This window comes from Oncorhynchus gorbuscha, linkage group LG22, assembly GCF_021184085.1.
Source record: "Oncorhynchus gorbuscha isolate QuinsamMale2020 ecotype Even-year linkage group LG22, OgorEven_v1.0, whole genome shotgun sequence".
Lineage (NCBI taxonomy): Eukaryota > Metazoa > Chordata > Actinopteri > Salmoniformes > Salmonidae > Oncorhynchus > Oncorhynchus gorbuscha.
In genome coordinates, this window is record NC_060194.1 from 38,506,673 (window position 1) to 38,531,210 (window position 24,538).

Sequence of the window (24,538 nt, forward strand, 5' to 3'; positions counted from 1 at the left end):
AACGACGTCCTCAATGCACTTATTGATAAAGCCGGTGACTGATGTGGTGTATTCCTCAATGTCAGTCTGTGATAGCAAAGCAGTCCTGTAGTTTAGCATATGCTTCATCTGACCATTTTTTAAATATACTGAGTCACTGGTGCTTCCTGCTTTAATTTTTGCTTGTAAGCAGGAATCAGGCGGATAGAGTTGTGGTCGGATTTACCAAATGGTGGGCGAGGGAGAGCTTTGCATGCGTCTCTGTGTGTGGAGTACAGGTGATCTAGAATTTTTTTCCCTCTGCTTGCAAATTTAACATGTTGATAGAGATTTGGTAGAACTGGTTTAAGTTTCCCTGCAATAAAGTCTCCTGCCACTAGGAGCGCCGCCTCTGGGTGAGTGGTGTCCTTTGTTTATTTCCTTATACAGCTGACTGAGTGCGGTCTTAGTGCCAGCATCTGTCTGTGGTGGTAAATAAAAAGCTACGAAAAGTATAGCTGAGAACTCTCTAGGCAAGTTGTGTGGCCTGCAGTTTATCACAATATACTCTACTTCAGAAGAGCAAAATCTAGAGACGTCCTTAGATTCCGTGCACCAAAAGTTTACAAATATGCACATGTTCTATCCTGCCGGTACAGCGTGTATCCCGCTAGCTGAATATCCATGTCGTCACACTTCATATGCAATGTAGGGTATGGGATGGTAGCTAACTAAGTGCACAGATGTAGGCTATGGGATGGTAGCTAACTAAGTGCACAGATGTTGGCTATGGGATGGTAGCTAACTAAGTGCACAGATGTAGGCTATGGGATGGTAGCTAGCTAAGTGCACAGATGTTGGCTATGGGATGGTAGCTAACTAAGTACACATATGTAGGCTATGGGGTAGTAGCTAACTAAGTACACATATGTAGGCTATGGGGTAGTAGCATCTGCCAGGGATAGAGGTCAACAGTCAGAGCCTCTGGCAGGGATAGAGATCAACAGTCAAAGCCTCTGCCAGCGGTAGAGGTCAACAGTCAAAGCCTCTGCCAGGGATAGAGATCAACAGTCAAAGCCTCTGCCAGCGGTAGAGGTCAACAGTCAAAGCCTCTGCCAGCGGTAGAGGTCAACAGTCAAAGCCTCTGCCAGCGGTAGAGGGCAACAATCAGAGCCTCTGCCAGCGGTAGAGGTCAACAATCAGAGCCTCTGCCAGCGGTAGAGGTCAACAGTCAGAGCCTCTGCCAGCGGTAGAGGTCAACAGTCAGAGCCTCTGCCAGCGGTAGAAGCAACAGTCAGAGCCTCTGCCAGCGGTAGAGGTCAACAGTCAGAGCCTCTGCCAGCGGTAGAGGCAACAGTCAGAGCCTCTGCCAGCGGTAGAGGTCAACAGTCAGAGCCTCTGGCAGGGATAGAGGTCAACAGTCAAAGCCTCTGCCAGCGGTAGAGGTCAACAGTCAGAGCCTCTGCCAGCGGTAGAGGTCAACAGTCAAAGCCTCTGCCAGCGGTAGAGGTCAACAGTCAGAGCCTCTGCCAGCGGTAGAGGTCAACAGTCAGAGCCTCTGCCAGCGGTAGAGGCAACAGTCAGAGCCTCTGCCAGCGGTAGAGGTCAACAGTCAGAGCCTCTGGCAGGGATAGAGGTCAACAGTCAAAGCCTCTGGCAGGGATAGAGGTCAACAGTCAGAGCCTCTGCCAGCGGTAGAGGTCAAAATCAAATCAAATTGTATTTGCCACGTACACATGGTTAGCAGATGTTAATGTGAGTGTAGTGAAATGTTGTGCTTCTGGTTCTGACAGTGCAGTAATCTCTAACAAGTAATCTAACAATTCCCCACAACTACCTAATACACACAAATCTAAAAGGGGTGAATGAGAATATGTACATATAACTATGGATGAGCGATGGTCGAGCGGCATAGGCAAGGTGCAGTAGATGGTATAAAATACATTATATACATATTATATGAGTAATGTAAGATATGTAAACATATTTAAGTGGCATTATTTAAAGTGCATTGTTTAAAGTGACTAGTGATCCATTTGTTAAAGTTGCCAGTGATTGGGTCTCAATGTAGGCAGCAGCCTCTCTATGTTAGTGATTGCTGTTTAGCAGTCTGATGGCCTTGAGATAGAAGCTGTTTTTCAGTCTCTCGTTCCCAGCTTTGATGCACCTGTACTGACCTTGCCTTCTGGATGGTAGCAGTGTGAACAGGCAGTGGCTCGGGTGGTTGTTGTCTTTGATGATATTTTTGGCCTTCCTGTGACATCGGGTGCTGTAAGTGTCATGGAGGGCAGGTAGTTTGCCCCCGGTGATGCGTTGTGCGGACCTCACTACCCTCTGGAGAGCTTTGCGGTTGAGGACGGAGCAGTTGCCGTACCAGTCTGTGATACAGCCCGACAGGATGCTCTCGATTGTGGATCTGTAACAGTTAGTTAGGGATTTGGCGGACAAGACAAATGTCTTCAGCCTCCTGAGGTTGAAGAGGAGCCGTTGCGCCTTCTTCAACACACTGTCTGTGTGGGTGGACCATTTAAGCTTGTTGATCATCTCCTTTGTTTTGTTGATGTTGAGTGACAGGTTGTTTTCCTGACACCACACTCCAAGTGCCCTCACCTCCTCCCTGTAGGCTGTCTCATCAGAGCCTCTGCCAGGGGTAGAGGTCAACAGGCAGAGCCTCTGCCAGACACATGCTCAGTCATTACAAGTCACATGCTCTCTTGAATAATCTTGTTTTTTTATGTTTGTCTTCAGAGGACAAACGTAACTTTGTTTTACATTTGAGTTTTTACAGCGAATTTGTTACATAAGCATTTTACATACATTTATCACGTGAATAATCTTATTACGTTATAGGAACATGGGGGTTTCCTCTGTTTTCCCATGGTTCACTTCCATGGGTTGTGGGTTTTAAATCAATTCATTTAGTGCTATAGATACAGATTTTTAATCCACCTACAACGTGCATAGCGATTCTGTTTGATCCCAGAAGTCCCATTGTTGATCCCAGAAGTCACATTGTTGTTCCCAGAAGTCACATTGTTGATTCCAGAAGTCCCATTGTTGATCCCAGAAGTACCATTGTTGATCCCAGATGTCCCATTGTTGATCCCAGAAGTCACATTGTTGATTCCAGAAGTCCCATTGTTGATCCCAGGTATACCATTGTTGTTCCCAGAAGTCACATTGTTGATTCCAGAAGTCCCATTGTTGTTCCCAGAAGTCACATTGTTGATCCCAGAAGTCACATTGTTGATCCCAGAAGTACCATTGTTGATCCCAGAAGTACCATTGTTGATCCCAGAAGTCCCATTGTTGATCCCAGAAGTCACATTGTTGATTCCAGAAGTCACATTGTTGATTCCAGAAGTCCCATTGTTGTTCCCAGAAGTCACATTGTTGATCCCAGAAGTCCCATTGTTGATCCCAGAAGTACCATTGTTGATCCCAGAAGTACCATTGTTGATCCCAGAAGTTCCATTGTTGATCCCAGAATTCCCATTGTTGATCCCAGAAGTCCCATTGTTGATCCCAGATATTAGAAGACTCCAAATATACTTTACCCAGAAGGATTCACCCACCGACTGTGTGTCTAAAAGCTCACCCAAAGTTAGCTGATGAAGCTGTCAAGGAGCACAAAGAAGATTGACTGCTAATCTAATCTAATCCCAGGCTGTAGAGTGGACCTGGGTGAACCACAGGTGTCACGCAGGCCCTCCTTAAGTGGCTCAGTGAGACTGCGTTAGACACACACACACCCTGCCTCGGTTCTCCCTCCCCTCCATTCTGGATGTGGCTCGGTAAGCCATTCTCTCACAGAGAGAGTAAAGAGAAGACAAGAAAGGAAAAGACTCTAATAAGGAAAACACCCTTGGATCTTATGCAATATTTGACCTGATTTGGGAAAGGTCGATTTCTATGAATATTTCCAGGACTAATCAGAATATTTATAGGACTAATCAGAATATTTATAGGACTAATCAGAATATTTATAGGACTAATCAGAATATTTATAGGACTAATCAGAATATTTCCAGGACTATTTCTAGGACTGTTTATATACTTTTTTTTGTAACAAATTGGGCTATTTCTAGGACTATTTCTAGGACTAATATGACTATTTCAGGACTATTTATATGACTTTCTAGGACTAATCAGACTATTTTTAAGACTAATTGGACTATTTGACTGTCAGATCTATGGCTCCACTATGGAAGTCCATGCTTTCTAAGAGCAGTCCCCTGTACAGGGACTCTCTGTGGTCTTTCTCTGTGTGTGGGGATCGCGCTGGGAGAGAGCCTGCCCTCCTATGGAAACAGATGGAAAGAGAGCGGGAGTTCCTACAGAGGAAACTGGCAATGTAAGGGGGATGCAATAGGCAAGATCATGGTCATACAACTTGATTGTGGTATTTGAGCTCTGTGGAGGATCATAGATAATGGTCATACAACTTGATTGTGGTATTTGAGCTCTGTGGAGGATCATAGATAATGGTCATACAACTTGATTGTGGTATTTGAGCTCTGTGGAGGATCATAGATAATGGTCATACAACTTGATTGTGGTATTTGAGCTCTGTGGTGGATCATAGATAATGGTCATACAACTTGATTGTGGTATTTGAGCTCTGTGGTGGATCATAGATAATGGTCATACAACTTGATTGCGGTATTTGAGCTCTGTGGTGGAGCATAGATAATGGTCATACAACTTGATTGCGGTATTTGAGCTCTGTGGTGGATCTTAGTGACTTTCACTTGTTTGCAGCCTTTCTGGTGGCCTATGTCTGTGTGTGTGATTGTGTCTGTCTATAAGTGTATACTACCATTCAAAAGTTTGGGTTCACTTAGAAATGTACTTGTTTTTGAAAGAAAAGCAATCTTTTTTGTCCATTAAAATAACATAAAATTGATCAGAAATACAGTGTATACATTGTTAATGACTATTGTAGCTGGAAACGGCTGCTTTTTTATGGAATATGTGCACAGAGGCCCATTTATTTATTTTACCTTTATTTAACTAGGCAAGTCAGTTAAGAACAAATTCTTATTTTCAATGACGGCCTAGGAAGAGTGGGTTAACTGCCTGTTCAGGGGCAGAAAGACAGATTTTGACCTTGTCAGCTCGGGGATTCAATCTTGCAACCTTCCGGTTACTAGTCCAACACGCTAACGACTAGGCTATCTGCCGCCCATGATCAGCAACCATCACTCCTGTGTTCCAATGGCACGTTGTGTTAACTAATCCAAGTTAATCCTGATTAAAGAAGCAATACAACTGGCCTTTTGACATGTTGAGTATCTGGAGCATCAGCCCTCCTCTTTCTATTCTGATTAGAGCCAGTTTGCACTGTTCTGTGAAGGGAGTAGTACACAGCGTTATACGAGATCTTGAGTTTCTTGGCAATTTCTTGCATGGAATAGCCTTAATTTCTCAGAACAAGAATAGACTGAAGAGTTTCAGAATAAAGTACTTTGTTTCTGGACATTTTGAGCCTGTAATCGAACCCACAAATGCTGATGCTCCAGATACCTCAACTAGTCTAAAGGCCAGTTTTACTGCTTCTTTAATCACGACAACAGTTTTCAGCTGTGCTAACATAATTGCAAAAGGGTTTTCTAATGATCAATTAGCATTTTAAAATGATACACTTGGAGTAGCTAACACAACGTGCCATTGGAACACAGGAGTGATGGTTGCTTATAATGGGCCTCTTTACGCCTATGTAGATATTTCATAAAACATCAGCCGTTTCCAGCTACAATAGTAATTTACAACATTAACAATATCTACACTGTATTTCTGATCAATTTGATGTTATTTTAATGGACAAAAAATGTGCTTTCAAAAACAAGGACATTTCTAAGTGAGCCCAAACTTTTGAACAGTAGTGTACATCTTGTAGAAAATGAGTAAAGATCTGGATGAGATAAACAATCTCTCTTTCTCTCTCTAGGCTGAGTAAGGAGCTCCAGCAGAAGGATAAGATAATCGAGTCGCTCCACACCAAACTCCAGCAGCGTCCTGACACCCCCTCCAGCAGCCATGCCCTCTCAGAGACCACCGACCAATCAGACAGAACCTCCTTTGTGTCAGATGAGTGCCGGACCAATGAGGACCTGGAGCTGTGCTCAGATGTGGATGCTGGCAGCGAATACGCTCAAGAAGTGAAGGGACAGGGGGCGGGACATGGCCCAGGAAGCACAGGTATAGTAGCCGTTTAAAACATGTGCTATTCATAAACACATACCTTACACCTGTCTCTCCCTCCATCCTTTTTCCAACCTCCTGTCACCCTTTTCTCCACTCTTTTTTCAGACGTCCACCCCTCCCTCCCTCCATCCTCTCTTAAGTCCTCCAGCAGCTGTCCCAACATGCTATACTCCACTCCCGTGGAGTCAGCCAGTCAGACTGGTCCTGTGTCCTGCTCCCTACCCACCTCCCAGTCCCTTCCCAGGCTTTACCCTAGCCATGACCTCTGGGGTCAACATATGACCTTTGACCCCGCGACCAGGACCTTCCCTATGGAAGCGATGCAACAGCAGCTGGATACCCTGCACAGACAGATGAATATGAATAAGAGTGAGCAGAGTTAGGGTCAGCATGCAAGGGTGTGGTGTTCTTAGTTTATAAGGGACAACCTTGGTGGATTGAGTAACATAATGGAAGAGAATCGGTGATCTGCAGCATGTATTGTTTTGACACTGACAGGGACAACATTGGCTAGATAGAGGAGTGGATGAAGTTAGGGCTAATATAGCATGCCTGCAGTGGATCAGGATGGGACAGTATATATTGTAATGACTTGGTGTGGATGTGACAATGTTGGGGTTGAGAGATCCTAGACTAGTATCAATGTCGGGGTTGAGAGATCCTAGACTAGTATCAATGTCGGGGTTGAGAGATCCTAGACTAGTATCAATGTTGGGGTTGAAAGATCCTAGACTAGTATCAATGTCGGGGTTGAGAGATCCTAGACTAGTATCAATGTCGGGGTTGAGAGATCCTAGACTAGTATCAATGTTGTAGTTGAGAGATCCTAGACTAGTATCAATGTCGGGGTTGAGAGATCCTAGACTAGTATCAATGTTGGGGTTGAGAGATCCTAGACTAGTATCAATGTTGTAGTTGAGAGATCCTAGACTAGTATCAATGTTGGGGTTGAGAGATCCTAGACTAGTATCAATGTTGTAGTTGAGAGATCCTAGACTAATATCAATGTCGGGGTTGAGAGATCCTAGACTAGTATCAATGTTGGGGTTGAGAGATCCTAGACTAGTATCAATGTTGGGGTTGAGAGATCCTAGACTTGTATCAATGTTGTAGTTGAGAGATCCTAGACTAATATCAATGTTGGGGTTGAGAGATCCTAGACTAGTATCAATGTTGGGGTTGAGAGATCCTAGACTAATATCAATGTTGGGGTTGAGAGATCCTAGACTAGTATCAATGTTGGGGTTGAGAGATCCTAGACTAGTATCAATGTTGGGGTTGAGAGATCCTAGACTAGTATCAATGTTGGGGTTGAGAGATCCTAGACTAATATCAATGTTGGGGTTGAGAGATCCTAGACTAGTATCAATGTCGGGGTTGAGAGATCCTAGACTAGTATCAATGTTGGGGTTGAGAGATCCTAGACTAATATCAATGTTGGGGTTGAGAGATCCTAGACTAGTATCAATGTCGGGGTTGAGAGATCCTAGACTAGTATCATTGTAGGGGTTGAGAGATCCTAGACTAGTATAAATGTCGGGGTTGAGAGATCCTAGACTAGTATCAATGTTGGGGTTGAGAGATCCTGGACTAATATCAATGTTGGGGTTGAGAGATCCTAGACTAATATCAATGTTGGGGTTGAGAGATCCTAGACTAATATCAATGTTGGGGTTGAGAGATCCTAGACTAGTATCAATGTTGGGGTTGAGAGATCCTAGACTAATATCAATGTTGGGGTTGAGAGATCCTAGACTAGTATCAATGTCGGGGTTGAGAGATCCTAGACTAGTATCAATGTCGGGGTTGAGAGATCCTAGACTAGTATCAATGTTGGGGTTGAGAGATCTTAGACTAATATCAATGTTGGGGTTGAGAGATCCTAGACTAGTATCAATGTCGGGGTTGAGAGATCCTAGACTAGTATAAATGTCGGGGCTGAGAGATCCTAGACTAGTATCAATGTTGGGGTTGAGAGATCCTAGACTAGTATCAATGTAGGGGTTGAGAGATCCTAGACTAGTATAAATGTCGGGGTTGAGAGATCCTAGACTAGTATCAATGTTGGGGTTGAGAGATCCTAGACTAGTATCAATGTTGGGGTTGAGAAATCCTTGTGTTCGATGATACAGCACCTGCATTTGGTCCAAATAGTTTAATGATACAGCACCTGCTTCTGGTCCAGATATGCTGTAATACACTCTAACAAGAATGCTTTCTCTTTTACATCACCTGAGTGTGGCTCCTTACACAGACTAATTCTCTATTCTGTTACAGGCTTTGTGGTTCCTCACGCCAAGGCCCGGGCGACCGCCCCACCAACCGCCCATCACCAGCCTGACCATTCCACTTACAGACAGATTACCCACCATGCCTTTTACCCACACCAGCTAGGCGGCCGACCCGCAGGCCCCGCCCTGAAGGCAGACGCAGATCTGGTGGAGAGTGGTGCATTGTGGGATATGGAGAACATGGTTCAGCCAATCAGGGTTGGGTCATCAGGATACTATTCAGGAAACAGCTTTACTGGTAAGAACCAGAGCCTTCTATTACAATAAAGGGCTCTCGTCAGTCCCCCCACCTTTTTTCATCGCTAGCATGGTTTGCACTATCTAGACTCAATACCAACATCAATCATTTTTCAACTATTTTTCATATATAACCTGCAAATACACAGCAGTGCTAACATAAACTTGACCAATGTTCTGTTCCGTGTTCCCCAAGGTGTGGATGTGATCAAGGAGCACCTGAGGGAGGTGCAGTGTCTGCGTCAGCACCTGGAGGAGTCCATCAGGACCAATGAGAGGCTCAGACAGCAGCTGGAGGAACGCCTTTCCACCACCGGCCGTGACGGCGCAGCTCCCACCAACATCTACATCCAGAGCCTGGACTCTGTCTGCCAGCTGTCCAATGAGATCAGAGTTCTGAAAGAGGAGAACCTGGCTCTCCAGGCCCGCCTGCAGGCCAGCTCAGGTACTGTACCTCACCTGTCCACCCTACTGTCAACATTGAACCAAATTATTCATATTTTGTCTACAGAGGGCTTGCAGTTGCATCACAAATCACCTAGCAACCCCACCTTGCGCCATGTTGGAAGACCAGAGTTAGTATGTGGGATGCCTCCAATCGACCACATGGCAGGCTGCATTCTGCTACCACCGGAAACTTCGGGAAGATTGCCCATTATTTATTTTCTCTAAGCACCCAGAAGACGAGGGCGTGGGAGAACCTATTCAAGTAAGTAAATATATTTTGAAAATTATCAATTATTAGCTAGCTTGCTACAGAAACTTAGTGTGCAGGCTTACTCAAATGAGCTGTTAACGTCATGTTTGCTACCATAGTTAACTTACTTTACATACTGTATAGCTAGCTAAGGGAATTAAATATCACCAGCTTGCTAACTTCATATTAGATAGTTAGCTAGCTATCTTCATGTATTTATTATTGTAACTAAATCCATTTGTAGCTACGGTTGGTAGGTAGGTAGCTAGCTAACAACGATGGAAAAGGGAGAAAGGATTAGCTAGCAGTTCCGGCTGTCAGAGAAGGGAGAGCAGGCTACTCTAGATAGGCCAAGTACCTTTAGCAGTTCCGGCTGTCAGAGAAGGGAGAGCAGGCTACTCTAGATAGGCCAGGTACCTTTAGCAGTTCCGGCTGTCAGAGAAGGGAGTGTAGGCTACTCTAGATAGGCCAGGTACCTTTAGCAGTTCCGGCTGTCAGAGAAGGGAGTGTAGGCTACTCTAGATAGGCCAGGTACCTTTAGCAGTTCCGGCTGTCAGAGAAGGGAGAGCAGGCTACTCTAGATAGGCCAGGTACCTTTAGCAGTTCCGGCTGTCAGAGAAGGGAGAGCAGGCTACTCTAGATAGGCCAGGTACCTTTAGTAGTTCCGGCTGTCAGAGAAGGGAGTGTAGGCTACTCTAGATAGGCCAGGTACCTTTAGCAGTTCCGGCTGTCAGAGAAGGGAGTGCAGGCTACTCTAGATAGGCCAGGTTCCTTTAGCAGTTCCGGCTGTCAGAGAAGGGAGAGCAGGCTACTCTAGATAGGCCAGGTACCTTTAGTAGTTCCGGCTGTCAGAGAAGGGAGTGTAGGCTACTCTAGATAGGCCAGGTACCCTTTGTGGGAGGACATTATGAAAATATTATCCAGTTCCAGTCCGTAGTGAGACAAACTGAGGACAGAGAGAGATAGCAACACAATATTCAGGGCTGTCTAATTTTAGTATAATTCAACCTGTTTCTTTGTGATGTTTTCTGTCCTCAGATAGAGTGCCATGAAACACTGTCTACAGATGAAAAGGTCCCAATGATTGTCCCAAGAGAAAAAGGATACATCCTTGTATACCAAGGATTATATGTGTACCTATGTTATATGTGTACCTATGTTATATGTGTACCTATGTTATATGTGTACCTATGTTATATGTGTACCTATGTTGGCACATTTTGTGAACAGAAATACAGTTTAAAAGTCACACAATGTATAAACCTATTACAGCTGGAGCAGACCAACCCTGCTGGGTGTGCAGGCTTCTGTTCCAGCCCAGCACGAACACACCTGATTCAATGTATCAAACCGAATTAGTTAATTATCAGGTATGCTATTACTGGGCAGGAACGTAAGTCTGCTCCTCCAGTAGATCAGTGATCAGTGGAAGGAGGTTGGCCACCTCTTGTATTTTGTTTTATTGTTCTACTTAAATGATGTTTTAGTAATAATAGCCTACTTATTACTACAATGTCTAACCTTTACATATCAGTTAGTTTACTTGTATACTTTGTAATTATATGAAATAGTGTTGAAATAGTTAAGTGATAAACTTGATTTAATTGTTAACTATTATTCAAAATGAACTATGTTGATTAATCACAATCCTGCAATAAAGAGGGGAATCTGTCTCTAATGTGTCTTAGTTAGTTAGGAATAGCAGGGCTTACATTAGTCTGCAAATGCGATGAACAGATTGCATGCATCTCAAATCAAACTTTATTTGTCACATGCACGGAATACAACCGGTGTAGACCTTACAGTGAAATGCTTACTTACAAGGCCTTAACCAACAGTGCAGCTCAAGAAGAGTGAAGAAAATATTTACCATATAAACTAAAGTAAAAAACAATAAAAAGTAACACAATAAAATAACAATAACAAGGCTATATACAGGGGGTACCGGTACCGTCATCTGTGGATCTGTTGGGGCGGTGGGCGAATTGGAGTGGGTTTAGGGTATCCGGGAGGATGCTGTTGATGTGAGCTATGACCAGCCTTTCAAAGCATTTCATGGCTACCGATGTGAGTGCTATGAGGCAGTAATCATTTAGGCAGGTTACCTTCACTTCCTTGGGCACAGGGACGATGGTGGTCTGCTTGAAACATGTAGGTATTACAGACACGGTCAGGGAGACGTTGAAAATGTCAGTGAAGACCCTTGCCAGTTGATCCGCGCATGCTTTGAGTACACGTCCTGGTAATATGTCTGGCTCCGCGGCTTTGTGAATGTTGACCTATTTTTAAAGGTCTTCCTCACATCGGCTACTGGGAGTGTTATCACAGTCATCCAGAACAGCTGGTGCTTTGGTGAATTCTTCAGTGTTGCTTGCCTCGAAGTGAGCATAATAGGCATTTAGCTCGTCTGGTAGGCTCACATTACTGAGCAGCTTGCATCTGGGTTTCACTCTAGTCCGTAATAGATTTCAAGCCCTACCACATCCGATGAGCTTCAGAGCTGGTGTAATATGATTCAATCCTAATCCTGTATTGAAAGCTTTGTTTGTTTGATGGTTTACCTGAGGGCATAGCAGGACTTCTTATTAGTGTCCCACTCCTTGAAAGCTGCAGCTCTAGCCTTTAGCTTGATGCGGATGTTGCCTGTAATCCATGGCTTCTGGTTGGGATATAAACATGTGGGGACGACGTCGTTGATGTACTTATTGATGAAGCCAATGACTGAGGTGGTTTACTCCTCAATGCCATTGGATGAACCCCGGAACATATTCCAGTATATGGTTGCAAAACAGTCCTGTACCATAGCATCCGGGTCATCTGACCACTTCCGTATTGAGCGAGTCACTGGTCCTTTCTGCTTTAGTTTTTGCTCGTAAGCAGGAATCATGAGGATAGATTTATGGTCAGATTTGCCAAATGGAGGGCAAAGGAGAGCTTTGTATGCATCTCTGTGTGTGGAGAAATGTGGTCTAGACTTTTTTTTCCCTCTGGTTGACATGTAACATGCTGAAAAAAATGTGGTAAAACTGATTTAAGTTTGCCTGCATTAAAGTCCCCGGGCCACTAGGAGCGTCTCTTCTGGATGAGAATTGTCTTGTTTGCTTATGGCCTTATACAGCTGGTTAAGTGCGGTTTTAGTGCCAGCATCAGTCTGTGGTGGTAAATAGATGGCTATGAATAATATAGATGAGAACTCTTGGTAGATAGTGTAGTCTACAGCTTATCATAAGGGACCCTACCTCAAGCGAGCAATACCTCGAGACTTCTTTAATATTAGATATTATTAATATCGTGCACCAGCTGTTATTGACAAATATACACACACCCCCACCCATCATCTTCTGTTATAAAGGTGCATTTTTATGGTGAAAGAATTGCTTCACCAAAACATGAAACTCATGTGACACATGCTAATAGCTAGACTACAAGCTATTGCGCTAGCTAGCAAATTTTGGCTAACTTAGTGCAGTTGTTATCACCTGGTTAGCATAGCAGCGAAACTAAACTCAAAATCGATCAGACTTGATTTACCAGTGATTAAATGATCGTAGCAAACCATGTATTGACAGCTGTCTGGGTTCAGGTCTTGATGGGCAAAAATGTTTCTTTGCTTTTCTGACAGTTCTTTAGTCTTATCTCATTGGTATCACCAATGGTGTTTCATGATTGCGGGAAATCTGTATTTTTTCCCCCTTGTCTTTCCTAACCTTGTTAGAGCAGCCAAATACTGCACAGAAAATGAATGGGGTGATGAATCAACTATTATCATGCAGTTTGGGGTAGCCACTCGGCTGCTGTTGTCAGAAGAATTAAAGCGGTGGTCTTCCAATATGGCTGCCGGGAAGCGGTCTACGTCAACTGCAAGCCCTCTGTAAGGCATGGACTATTCTAAAACATTTGATGTTGTTAAAAAGGATCTGATGTAGTGTCTTGCTCTGCCTTCCCGTCATGTGTGGTTCCCCCTCAGAAACGTGTGAGGAGGCGGAGCAGCTGCGTGAGGTGGCGGTGACGGGGCGTGCCCGTCTGAAGCAGGCGGAACTGGAGGCGGAACAGTGGAAGGAGGAGCTACGCCGGCTGCAGACACACAGCCAGGAGCAGGGACAGCAGATTCACACACTCAGACAGGAGAGGCAGAACAGCCATGACAAAAACAATAGGTGTGTGTGTGTGTGTGTGTGTGTGTGTGTGTGTGTGTGTGTGTGTGTGTGTGTGTGTGTGTGTGTGTGTGTGTGTGTGTGTGTGTGTGTGTGTGTGTGTGTGTGTGTGTGTGTGTGTGTGTGTACAGGTGATGGTATGAACGTGTGTACGGTTGACGGTATGAACGTGTGTACGGTTGACGGTATGAACGTGTGTACGGTTGACGGTATGAACGTGTGTACGGTTGACGGTATGAACGTGTGTACGGTTGACGGTATGAACGTGTGTACGGTTGACGGTATGAACGTGTGTACGGTTGATGGTATGAACGTGTGTACGGTTGATGGTATGAACGTGTGTACGGTTGATGGTATGAACGTGTGTACGGTTGACGGTATGAACGTGTGTACGGTTGACGGTATGAACGTGTACGGTTGATGGTATGAACGTGTATGCGGTTGACGGTATGAACGTGTATGCGGTTGACGGTATGAACGTGTGTACGTTGATGGTATGAACGTGTGTACGGTTGATGGTATGAACGTGTGTATGGTTGATGGTATGAACGTGTGTACGGTTGATGGTATGAACGTGTGTACGGTTGACGGTATGAACGTGTTGACGGTATGAACGTGTGTACGGTTGATGGTATGAACGTGTTGACGGTATGAACGTGTGTACGGTTGATGGTATGAACGTGTATTATGCGGTTGATGGTATGAACGTGTGTACGGTTGATGGTATGAACGTGTATGCGATGTTGAACGGTATGAACGTGTTGATTAACGTGGTTGATGGTATGAACGGTATGAACGTGTTGGCGGTATGAAACGTGTATGCGGTTGACGGTATGAACGTGTGTATGCGGTTGATGGTATGAACGTGTATGCGGTTGATGGTATGAACGTGTGTATTGATGGTTGATGGTATGAACGTGTATGCGGTTGATGGTATGAACGTGTATACGGTTGATGGTATGAGCGTGTATGCGGTTGATGGTATGAACGTGTATTGATGAGTATGAACGGTTGATGGTATGAACGTGTGTACGGTTGATGGTATGAACGTGTTGACGGTATGAACGTGTGTACGGTTGATGGTATGAACGTGTTGACGGTATGAACGTGTGTACGGTTGATGGTATGAACGTGTGTACGGTTGACGGTATGAACGTGTGTACGGTTGATGGTATGAACGTGTGTACGGTTGACGGTATGAACGTGTGTACGGTTGACGGTATGAACGTGTGTACGGTTGACGGTATGAACGTGTGTACGGTTGATGGTATGAACGTGTGTACGGTTGATGGTATATGTGTGTGTGCTGCTGACGCTATTTGTGTGTGTGTGTTGCTGCCTGTATGTATGTGTGTGTGTGTGCTGCTGACGCTATGTGTGCGTGTGTGTGCTGCTGACGCTATTTGTGTGTTTTGCTGCCTGTATGTATGTGTGTGTGCTGCTGACGCTATGTGTGTGTGTGTGTGCTGCTGACGCTATGTGTGCGTGTGTGTGCTGCTGACGCTATTTGTGTGTTTTGCTGCCTGTATGTATGTGTGTGTGCTGCTGACGCTATGTGTGTGTGTGTGTGCTGCTGACGCTATGTGTGTGTGTGTGTGCTGCTGATGCTATTTGTGTGTGTGTGTTGCTGCCTGTATGTATGTGTGTGTGTGTGCTGCTGACGCTATGTGTGTGTGTGTGTGCTGCTGACGCTATGTGTGTGTGTGTGTGCTGCTGACGCTATGTGTGTGTGCTGCTGACGCTATGTGTGTGTGCTGCTGACGCTATGTGTGTGTGTGTGCTGCTGACGCTATGTGTGTGTGCTGCTGACGGTGTGTGTGTGTGCTGCTGACGGTGTGTGTGTGTGCTGCTGACGGTGTGTGTGTTTGCTGCTGACGGTATGTAAGCCACACACACGCACATACCATCAGCCACACACACACACATACCATCAGCCACACACACACACATACCGTCAGCCACACACACACATATACTGTCAGCCACACACGCACATACAGTGTGTGGCTGACAGTATGTGCGTGCGTGGCTGACGGTGTGTGCATGTGGCTGATGGTGTGTGTGTATTAACCCGTGAACCTCTCTCTACTCTCCAGGCTCCAGCATGAGGTGTCCCTGCTGCAGCAGCAGTTGTGTGAGAGCAGGGAGCTGCTCCACTCTCTGCAGAGTGAGCTGCAGGTCTACCACAGAGTGTGTGTCAACGCCAAGGGCAACCCAGGTCCGCCTTCCAACTTTATCTACAGGTTATTGGTTACATAGAGAGCACTGTAATTCAGGAGTTCACCAGTGGAGAATTAAAATGTGTATATATCCTATCTTGAGATACGTGGATATAACTGGGACTTTCACATATATAATTCAAAATGACGCTCAGAAGTCGTTTAGGTCATTTATATTGATACTTGCTGTGGAGGAGTCTGGTCCAGCCAATGACATTCACTCTGTTATATTGATACTTGCCATGGGCCAATGACATTCACTCTGTTATATTGATACTTGCTGTGGAGGAGTCTGGTCCAGCCAATGACATTCACTCTGTTATATTGATACTTGCCATGGGCCAATGACATTCACTCTGTTATATTGATACTTGCCGTGGGCCAATGACATTCACTCTGTTATATTGATACTTGCCGTGGGCCAATGACATTCATTCTGTTATGTTGACTAACACTATTATTGGGATTGACAGAGTTTCTGTGTGAGGGCCAGTACGGTGGGTCCCTGCCCTGCCCTTGCCCGGGGAGCTGGGGGAGCTGCTAGGGGAGGTGAGGAGCCTCAGAGCCCAGCTCCAGAGCAGTGTCCAGGAGAACAGTGTCCTGAAACAGCTGGAGCTCCACAAACACCTGGAGCAGAAGCTGGGTGGGGGCGTCCACAGCGGGCTGGGGAGCATTGGGGGGATGGAGCCCCCTCGTACCCCGTCTCTCAGTGCCCTTACAGACAGCCCCCAGAGGGACAGCCTCTACAGACGGCAGCTACTACATGGTAAGGGGGGTGTTGTGTGGTGTGATGATGTGGTTTGAGGTTACAGTATGGAAATACATTTTGATATCAGCTTGATAGGCACCAACACTCAATGCCAGCTTACACTTGATATTGGCTCACTCTTCAACACAATGACTGGGACAGAAGAGTCCAGAAAGTTTGTCTCATGTAAATCCCATTGAACTAACTGATTGACGTATTTAATGAACCATTAACAACAGACTAATGAGTGAAATGTTTGATTTGAAGCATTATCATTCATTAAATGTAGTTGAATGCTCAGGGTTGTGTGTGTGTGTGTGTGTGTGTGTGTGTGGTGACCAAGCATCCCTGTCTGTCTCTGTGTGTGTTCTGCAGACCCAGCGCCGTCTCCCCCGGTCAGAGACATTGGGTTGTTTAACTGTGGTTCTCCATACCACGTCCCCTACACAGATCTGGTGGAGACCCCGCTCACTGCCAACGGTGTGACTCTAGTTCTAACGGCACTGCATCCTGTTCCTTCTTTGTATGATGTGTGACAAATGGAGAAATTACAGTTTTACATATCTGATTCACACATCTGAAGGACTTTACACAAGTCTACACAAATAGTCCAGGAAGGATGTTATTAAGGAAGTTAATCACTCTTGTAAAATACAAATAACTAACTAATAACATCCCTAATTATCTCTTCATAAAATGATGACATCCGTTAGATCTGGACCCCCACTCAGAGCTGCAGGGGGACGCCCCGGACGGCTCGTTCTCTAACCGGAACGGACGCCACGCCATCGGGCACGTGGACGATTACAGCGCCCTGCAGCAGCAGGTCCTGGAGGGGAGGAGTCTGGTCCAGAGAATGGAAACAGTCCTTCAGGCCTGCCTCAGCCAATCAATGCTGGTAGACAGCCAGGACCAGGTAAGGGGGTAATGATGGGGTGGGGGGGTGGGTGGCACAGGGAAACTAGTTCTATTATCTATTTGTGCCAACATCTGAGTAAGTCATGGCCTAATCCTGAAACTCATAGCCAAATCTTGTGTATGTGCTGGCCAACTTCTCGATGTGAACAGTCTGTCGCTACAGCTACTTTCAGGGAATATTATGAGCCTGTCTCTGTCTAGGTCCTCCTGGACTATGGCTGTGTGAGGACTCTGTTGTCTAACACCAAGACCCTGAGACAGATCCTGGAGGAGGCTGTGTCCCTGCTGAAGATGTTCTGGAGGGCTGCCCTGCCCAGCACCGACCGCTCCACCCACAACCTTAAGAAGGTACCGAATACATGATTTACTACCATGTTATTATTTTGTTGAGTTGTTGTAATTGATGGTTTGTGACATCATGTGTCAGTCGTGTGGTGGCTTTGAGGCTCTCTGTTGATGATGCAGGTTCTAAGCTGGTCAGACATATGAACTGGTGTTTGGTTTATTGATGTTTTGAATTATTGAGTTGATTGATCAGTCTACTGATTGATTGCTGTGACCCCTGCAGGAGCAATGTATGAAGGAGGAGATTCTGTCTCTGAGGGGGCGTATCTCAGAGCAGGAGGAGGTTCTCCAGGGAACCGTCCAGAGACTGAGGAGCACCAGCCGCACCAAGGAGAGCATGGAGCACTTCATCGTCAACCAGCGTGAGTGTGTGTGTGTGTGTGTGTGTGTGTGTGTGTGTGTGTGTGTGTGTGTGTGTGTGTGTGTGTGTGTGTGTGTGTGTGTGTGTGTGTGTGTGTGTGTGTGTGTGTGTGTGTGTGTGTGTGTGTGTGTGTGTGTGTGTGTGTGTGTGTGTGTGTGTGTTACATTGGTGTTACAGCAAAGGGTCCTAGTTAGATTTTTTTTCTTTTATATTGCAGTATCAAGGACTCGAGATGTGCTGAAAAAAGCAAGGACTAACTTGGAGGTAAGAGATGGTCATTTTCCTTGACATATCCTGTATACACATCAGATGGTGTTAATGTGTATTGTTCATTGTCCCAGTGTCAGTACTGTAGTCTCTCTCTACTGTCACTGTTTTGCACCCACCCTGTCTGTTCCACCTGTTCCTTCATCCTCCCTCCTTCCTCTCCTTCCTCTCGTCCTCCTCCTCTTTTCCCCTGAGTACCTCCAGAAGAACGAGCGGAGGATTTCTTCCCTAAGCTCCTCCTCTTCCTCTCCTTATGCTGGTAAAGGGTTTGTCATGCTGTGTGACATCACTGCTTTACCATCCAATCAAACAACAGAATAATAATAATCAAGGACTATCATAAGCGTATAGATATAAGTCATAGAAACCAATTCATATAAATCATGGAAAACCTGAAGAGGGGGGGGGGTGCTTGCACGCGATTGGCTGAAACCCAGAGCAAGCTGAAGCTTTTAAGACTCTTACTGGAATTTAAACTTACAGGTCAGCTACTTACTGAGGGGAGGCTTTTACATAACACATTTTAGATAGCCATTTTCAGCTTAACTTCATCTGCAAGCATGATAGCTATTGTGTGGTTTCATACTAACGAGGCAAAACAAATTTCAAACATGAATATTCCATTAACCTCAACAAATCTTCAGAATCATTTGCAGATAAACCTCAACTTTGCATACTCTACTCTTCATTGCGGTGTGATGTTTTAAAAAATGTTAAACTTTTTGGCTGTGGCATCTTCTCTCCATCTGTGTATGTAACAGGAGTGTAGCAGTGAATAATCTAGTCTTTATTCCCCTCTTCTCCCTTTAGCTGAAGACCGAAGTCCCGGCAATGAACGGCCTACTGATTGGAGTTTCTTGAAGCCTGGCGACGCCCCGGCAACGTCAAATCAGCGTCCAGGAACCAGGAAGCGCAGCAGCCAGTGCCTGTTTTAGGTGATGACCTGTTATAGGAACCAGCCAGCCTAACACCACGACCTCTGAACTCTGACGTCACCGCCAGAACAGCCACGACCCCTCCTCCTCCTTGTTGCCTCATCTCCAGCATCCAACGTCCCTCCTCAGATCACTCCATGCTTCTTTCTCTCCTCCACTTCTCTCCTGCCGGCAATTTGTGCCCAATGCTCCTGCCTCCTACACCTTGGGCCTTACCTGAACTCTTACTCCTTTAGTGTCATTCCTCCACCCTCCTTTTGACTGTTCTCTTTCCCCCACCTCCACCCTTGTTCTTCTGTTGGAGTCTTTGAGCTCCAGAGATGGTTGGTCCAGTCTGATGATTACCTTGTTGTGAGCGTGAAGAAGAAGGTGGTTTGAAACGTGCCTCTGATGGTAACAGTAATGTGCGCCCTTGACTGCTGTAGAAGGAGTAGGGTGAAGCTGCCCCTAGACATTGAGCTAAGGTCAGATTTGCCTTTTCCCCAATGGTAAAAGTTATGGGATTTGGGGAAGGTAGGCTGATCCTAGATCTGTAGCTAAGGGAAGCTTCTACATGGAGCATAGTAGATTGTGCTCTTCTGCCTGGCAGCTTTTGGACGGGATAAGTGTCAATGCATGTGAACTCATGGCTTGAGAAAGGAAATGTATAGTATTCAAACAGTACGGTACCCATATAAATATAATAGGCTTGGAACCTCTAACCCTGGCAATAGGGACGCCCATTCTATTCATTCTATTTCTGTGACAGTACCCGCGTCACACACATACGTTCACAGACATACATGAACAATCCATTTCTTTCAAAACAAATATTCAACTTTCACTGCCACAGAAATGCTAACTTTATCCTCGTGGCATTTCATCAATGAGGACTTTCTTTGCAAGTACAATGCAAAAAAGTTGAATAACATCCACAATCTCACTAGATCTGCTGGAATCACAGTGGAGGAATGTATAGGTGTAACACTTCTAGGTAATTGTTTGCTATATTTATATGTGGAGGATGAAGCCTGTGGATGGTCTGTCTGCCATTAGCCAAGGGTTCTGGATAGCAGAACAAAGGCCCAGTTCCATTTCAATCACTAGCCACTTCCCCTCGCTCCTACTCCATCGGTATTCACAGATCTGAATAGACTGGATAGGTGAAAGCAGTATGTTGATGGCTTCACCTAGTCCTCCGATAAGTTAAGTTGAGCTTCCACTATGTTGCTTTTATCTATCCAGTCCTGGCTGATCTAACGCTGACAGGGTAAAGGCTGAAAGAAGGGGCTAGGGGCTGAAATGGACAGAGGCCAAACATGCGTATTTAAGCTCCTCTTTAGGAGTCCTCAGACGAGCATGTGCAATAATTACGTTGTTTATTGAATGATCATGGCGCACCAGCTTTTTGGTTTTTTGCCTGACACTGGAACTAAAGTATTTAACCACTCTTGATAAGTGAAAAAGACCGTTGGTGCAATATTATACTAATAACTATCTTCTACTAACTTAGGAATACTACTGACTGAAACAAAGTTAAGTTTTTATGCAGTGTTGATGCATGAAAGAGGTTTTAAAAGGAAAAATCTAAACATTTGTTTGTGGAACATGGGATCACCAATACTTGCCAAAGTTTGAACTTTGAACTCTTCACGTCCTTGTTTGCCTTACCCATGCGAATGACATACTGTAGGAGTGGTGTGACTATAGGAAGTCATCATCAGCCCAGTATATGAGATCATTTATGACATCATGATGGAGATATTTAATTGGCTGCTCTTTGAGAGCCATTCGAACCAGAGAGACGGTAACCGTTAGATTATAAATGTGCTTTATAACGAGCACATCTTGTCATAAATGGACCAAACATTTCTAAAAGTGAATCTTTCACACTAGGCTTCTATTGCTTTGTGAATTCCCAAAACTTAAATTGTGCTCATGTGAGAGATGTAACACTAAAACAGAGAATACTATTGTGATTGTTACATTTCCATTGGACTTTTTGTCTCGGGTAAGACCTTCATTGCATTCCCATGGTGTTGTTGGCTAAATGTTCTGTGTCCTTTTAGGTGTTACAAACTTTGGCAGGCTACTGGTGGGACCAATGTTCTAGATTTCACCATTGGTGATGTCACACCCAAAGGTGTTTCTTCCTATGCTGCTTTTGATTGTGTTGTATGTTCTTGCTGTACATTTGGCAATTATCACGCTGTAAATGACTTGCTTTTTCACTGTATTCTGTTGGCTGACCTTTTGGTGTGTGGATAATCATGTCAGACATTTGCTCTGTATGCAAACGTTGAATATCTGGGTAGCTGTGCAATAGCTCTACACTATATCTATTTTATTTTGATGTTACACATCATTATATTAACAATATTTTTGCTTTCTCAAGTGTTTATTTTCCTACTCTGTATGGTTTATTCGTTTCGTTTTTTAGATTATGCCAGATTGTAATAAAATAGCCACATGTCTATTATGAAATCACAAAGATCTGCCTTTTCTTAGGCTATAATGGGAACCAGTATTATTACTTACACACCCACCTATAATTAACCTTCGGATGCTTGCCTTTAAAAGTAGCTTGGCCACTGCAATTTGCTCCCAACACTTACTTGGAACTCTATTCGATCTGGAAAGCTGAAGCGTTACAGATTCTGCAACAGAAATGTAAAGGTCATTTCCAAATGATCCAGCATATGCAGCGTTTACCGTGAATGCAGCCTGCGCTAAAGCGGGGAACATTGCTTTTTAAACATTTCAAACACGCTGTAAAGCTGAACTTCCGCGATGTGGATTGAATAGAGCCCTTGGCGTTAATAGCGCTTGGTTTCTATCCTAGGTATATATCACAGTAGATCTGCCAACAACGTCTTGTTTGCGCTCCACTCAATTGAAAATCCCTAGAGGGGATTCTAATATAACAAACATTAATATAAAAGCCCATGCTGTGGGGTTCTTTTGGAAAAATAAAGATTTGATGAGAAGATTCATAGAAAGATTAGGGAAGATGAATATTTTATACCAAAGTAGAAATAACCAACCATAGATGTACAGGATTATGTCAGATTGGATCAGAGTAGAACTGAACAAGGCCAGAGAGCGTGAACAAGGCCTTTTTAATGCGCTGTTTAGAACGGAATCAAACAGAAGTATTTAGCTCTGTCTAACAGTTGGTCCTGAAACTTAGATTGAAATCGAAGAGCAGCTTGGTTGGTCAGGCTCTGTGTTTGATAAAGTGTGCGCTGATGAAGCTAACTAGGATGCCGACACAGAGCTCATCTATGAGCTCTGTCTCTGAAGATGGTCAGTGTGTGTGTGTGTGTGTGTGTGTGTTGTGTTGCCACAGTGTTATCACAATGAGGGCTTTTGGGTTCCAAAAAAGAAATAAAAATGTATTTAAAAAAAACTTTGTCACGTCTTTTAATGTAATGTGTGTCGGTAGCCAAACATTTGTGTTTGAACACCGAGCAAGAGGAATACACACAAATCTCCACATTTACTGATGAGCTTCATGCTTGTCCTATTCTATATTTTCTACCAGGGTTGGGGTCAATTCAAATTGAAGACACTCAATTCAGGATGTGATTTAACGTAAATAAATAGCTTGTCATTTTATGAGAAATTGTTCAAAATATATTTTTAAAAATGTAATTATTGAATTGGAATTTCTGTTAACTTCCTGAATTGGTTGACTTCAATTCAAATTGACCCCAGCCATGTTTTCTAAAGCCTAGGGCAAATGTAATCTAGCCAGTCACTCACATTAGGTAAAGATATTATTTAGGCACAACTGATATTCAGGGTCAACACGTCTTCCCTTTTTATTTGCAAACAAGTGAAACAACCTTCTATAGTACATGGCTTACACAGTGATGCTGCAAAGTATTTTCACAAACAAACCTGTTAGCTAACAGTTTTAAAATTCAAGTTTTGTTTGTCTAATAAAGCACCAGAATATCCTATATTCTCAAACAGAGCGAGATATAGCTTTTTCTCAGTTTCTTCAAATAAAATATGTAATTATATATTATCTTCTCTTTGGAGTATATCACCTACCTAGCAATAGGTACAATATTCTCTCAAAATGATAAAAATTAAAAACATTTATGGTCAAATCTGAGTAGTTTAACATAATTTAACATTATTGCTTAAAGTAAATTACACTTAACATTCTTATGAAATCAATATTGGCAATTTGCCACAAATGTTTAATCTTGATAGAATCACAGTTGTGAAATCCACCACACATTCCACAGTAAACTGTTCGTAATAGACATTCAAATCATGCACGACATTCAAGACAAACCATTATTTGTTTGTTTCTTTGCTATAGATACAGAAAATGTAACAGGTACATCGATTTCTATTGGATAAATAGAAAATAGAATGAAAAAAAAACAAACACACAGAACAGCTATTTCTCCATCTCTAACATGCAGACTGGACACTGAGGTTCAATGTAAAGCTACCAGATGTGTCCGTGTATCTGCATAGTTAAGTTTATGTCAACAGTCCTGCTCAAAGCATTTGTTGGAGACACACGTGTAGCTAAAGTGCTTGCAGCATCCTTTCATGAAGGCAATAGCAGAACTAAGCAAAGATCTACAGGACACAGGCCAACATTTCACAACTCCTACTTGATATGTAATATGAGGCCTTTAGTTTTAAGTGATTAAATGGGATATACCATTTAATACCCATAGTTTGTTATACTTCAGTTCAGTTAAATTTACACAGCCTATCCAATTGCATATCCTGATTTTATCAGTGGTCATCGACCCTTTGGAATCAAACAAGGAAGACTCTGCAGAATCCTCCATTTAGTCTAGTCACTGTCCAATTACAGTAATAACAAGGAAGACCCTGCAGAATCCTCCATTTAGTCTAGTCACTGTCCAATTACAGTAATAACAAGGAAGACCCTGCAGAATCCTCCATTTAGTCTAGTCACTGTCCAATTACAGTAATAACAAGGAAGACCCTGCAGAATCCTCCATTTAGTCTGGTCACTGTCCAATTACAGTAATAACAAGGAAGACCCTGCAGAATCCTCCATTTAGTCTGGTCACTGTCCAATTACAGTAATAACAAGGAAGACCCTGCAGAATCCTCCATTTAGTCTAGTCACTGTCCAATTACAGTAATAACAAGGAAGACCCTGCAGAATCCTCAATTTAGTCTGGTCACTGTCCAATTACAGTAATAACAAGGAAGACCCT

The 24,538-nt window shown here is 44.0% G+C and overlaps 3 protein-coding genes across 7 annotated transcripts in view; 2 read left to right on the forward strand and 1 right to left on the reverse strand.

Annotated features, from left to right (window-relative positions):
- LOC124009842 (myomegalin-like) overlaps nucleotides 1-16,446 on the forward strand; it is a 116,183-nt gene extending 99,737 nt beyond the window's left edge. For 4 of the 5 annotated variants that reach the window (XM_046322041.1, XM_046322039.1, XM_046322036.1 and 1 more), the window contains 7 exons: nucleotides 5,909-6,159; nucleotides 6,271-6,534; nucleotides 8,443-8,694; nucleotides 8,890-9,138; nucleotides 13,358-13,547; nucleotides 15,641-15,762; nucleotides 16,237-16,446. In XM_046322041.1, coding sequence (XP_046177997.1) covers nucleotides 5,909-6,159; nucleotides 6,271-6,534; nucleotides 8,443-8,694; nucleotides 8,890-9,138; nucleotides 13,358-13,547; nucleotides 15,641-15,762; nucleotides 16,237-16,307 — 1,399 coding nt within the window. In that variant the 3' untranslated portion in view covers nucleotides 16,308-16,446. The remainder of the gene's footprint in view (nucleotides 1-5,908; nucleotides 6,160-6,270; nucleotides 6,535-8,442; nucleotides 8,695-8,889; nucleotides 9,139-13,357; nucleotides 13,548-15,640; nucleotides 15,763-16,236) is intronic. The other variant, XM_046322040.1, reaches the window with a different exon arrangement.
- wu:fj49a02 (myomegalin) lies at nucleotides 16,309-22,728 on the forward strand. Its single transcript, XM_046322042.1, has 8 exons — nucleotides 16,309-16,529; nucleotides 16,887-16,991; nucleotides 17,225-17,427; nucleotides 17,631-17,777; nucleotides 17,998-18,136; nucleotides 18,353-18,399; nucleotides 18,607-18,661; nucleotides 19,213-22,728. Exons 1-8 carry the CDS (start codon nucleotides 16,445-16,447, stop codon nucleotides 19,335-19,337), a joined length of 906 nt encoding a protein of 301 aa, XP_046177998.1. The 5' UTR covers nucleotides 16,309-16,444; the 3' UTR covers nucleotides 19,338-22,728.
- Nucleotides 22,729-23,110: 382 nt separating this feature from the next.
- LOC124009844 (5'-AMP-activated protein kinase subunit beta-2-like) overlaps nucleotides 23,111-24,538 on the reverse strand; it is a 20,201-nt gene continuing 18,773 nt past the window's right edge. The window contains exon 8 of the mRNA XM_046322043.1: nucleotides 23,111-24,538. This exon is cut by the window's right edge and continues 1,007 nt beyond it. The gene's annotated coding sequence lies outside the window, so the exon portion shown is untranslated.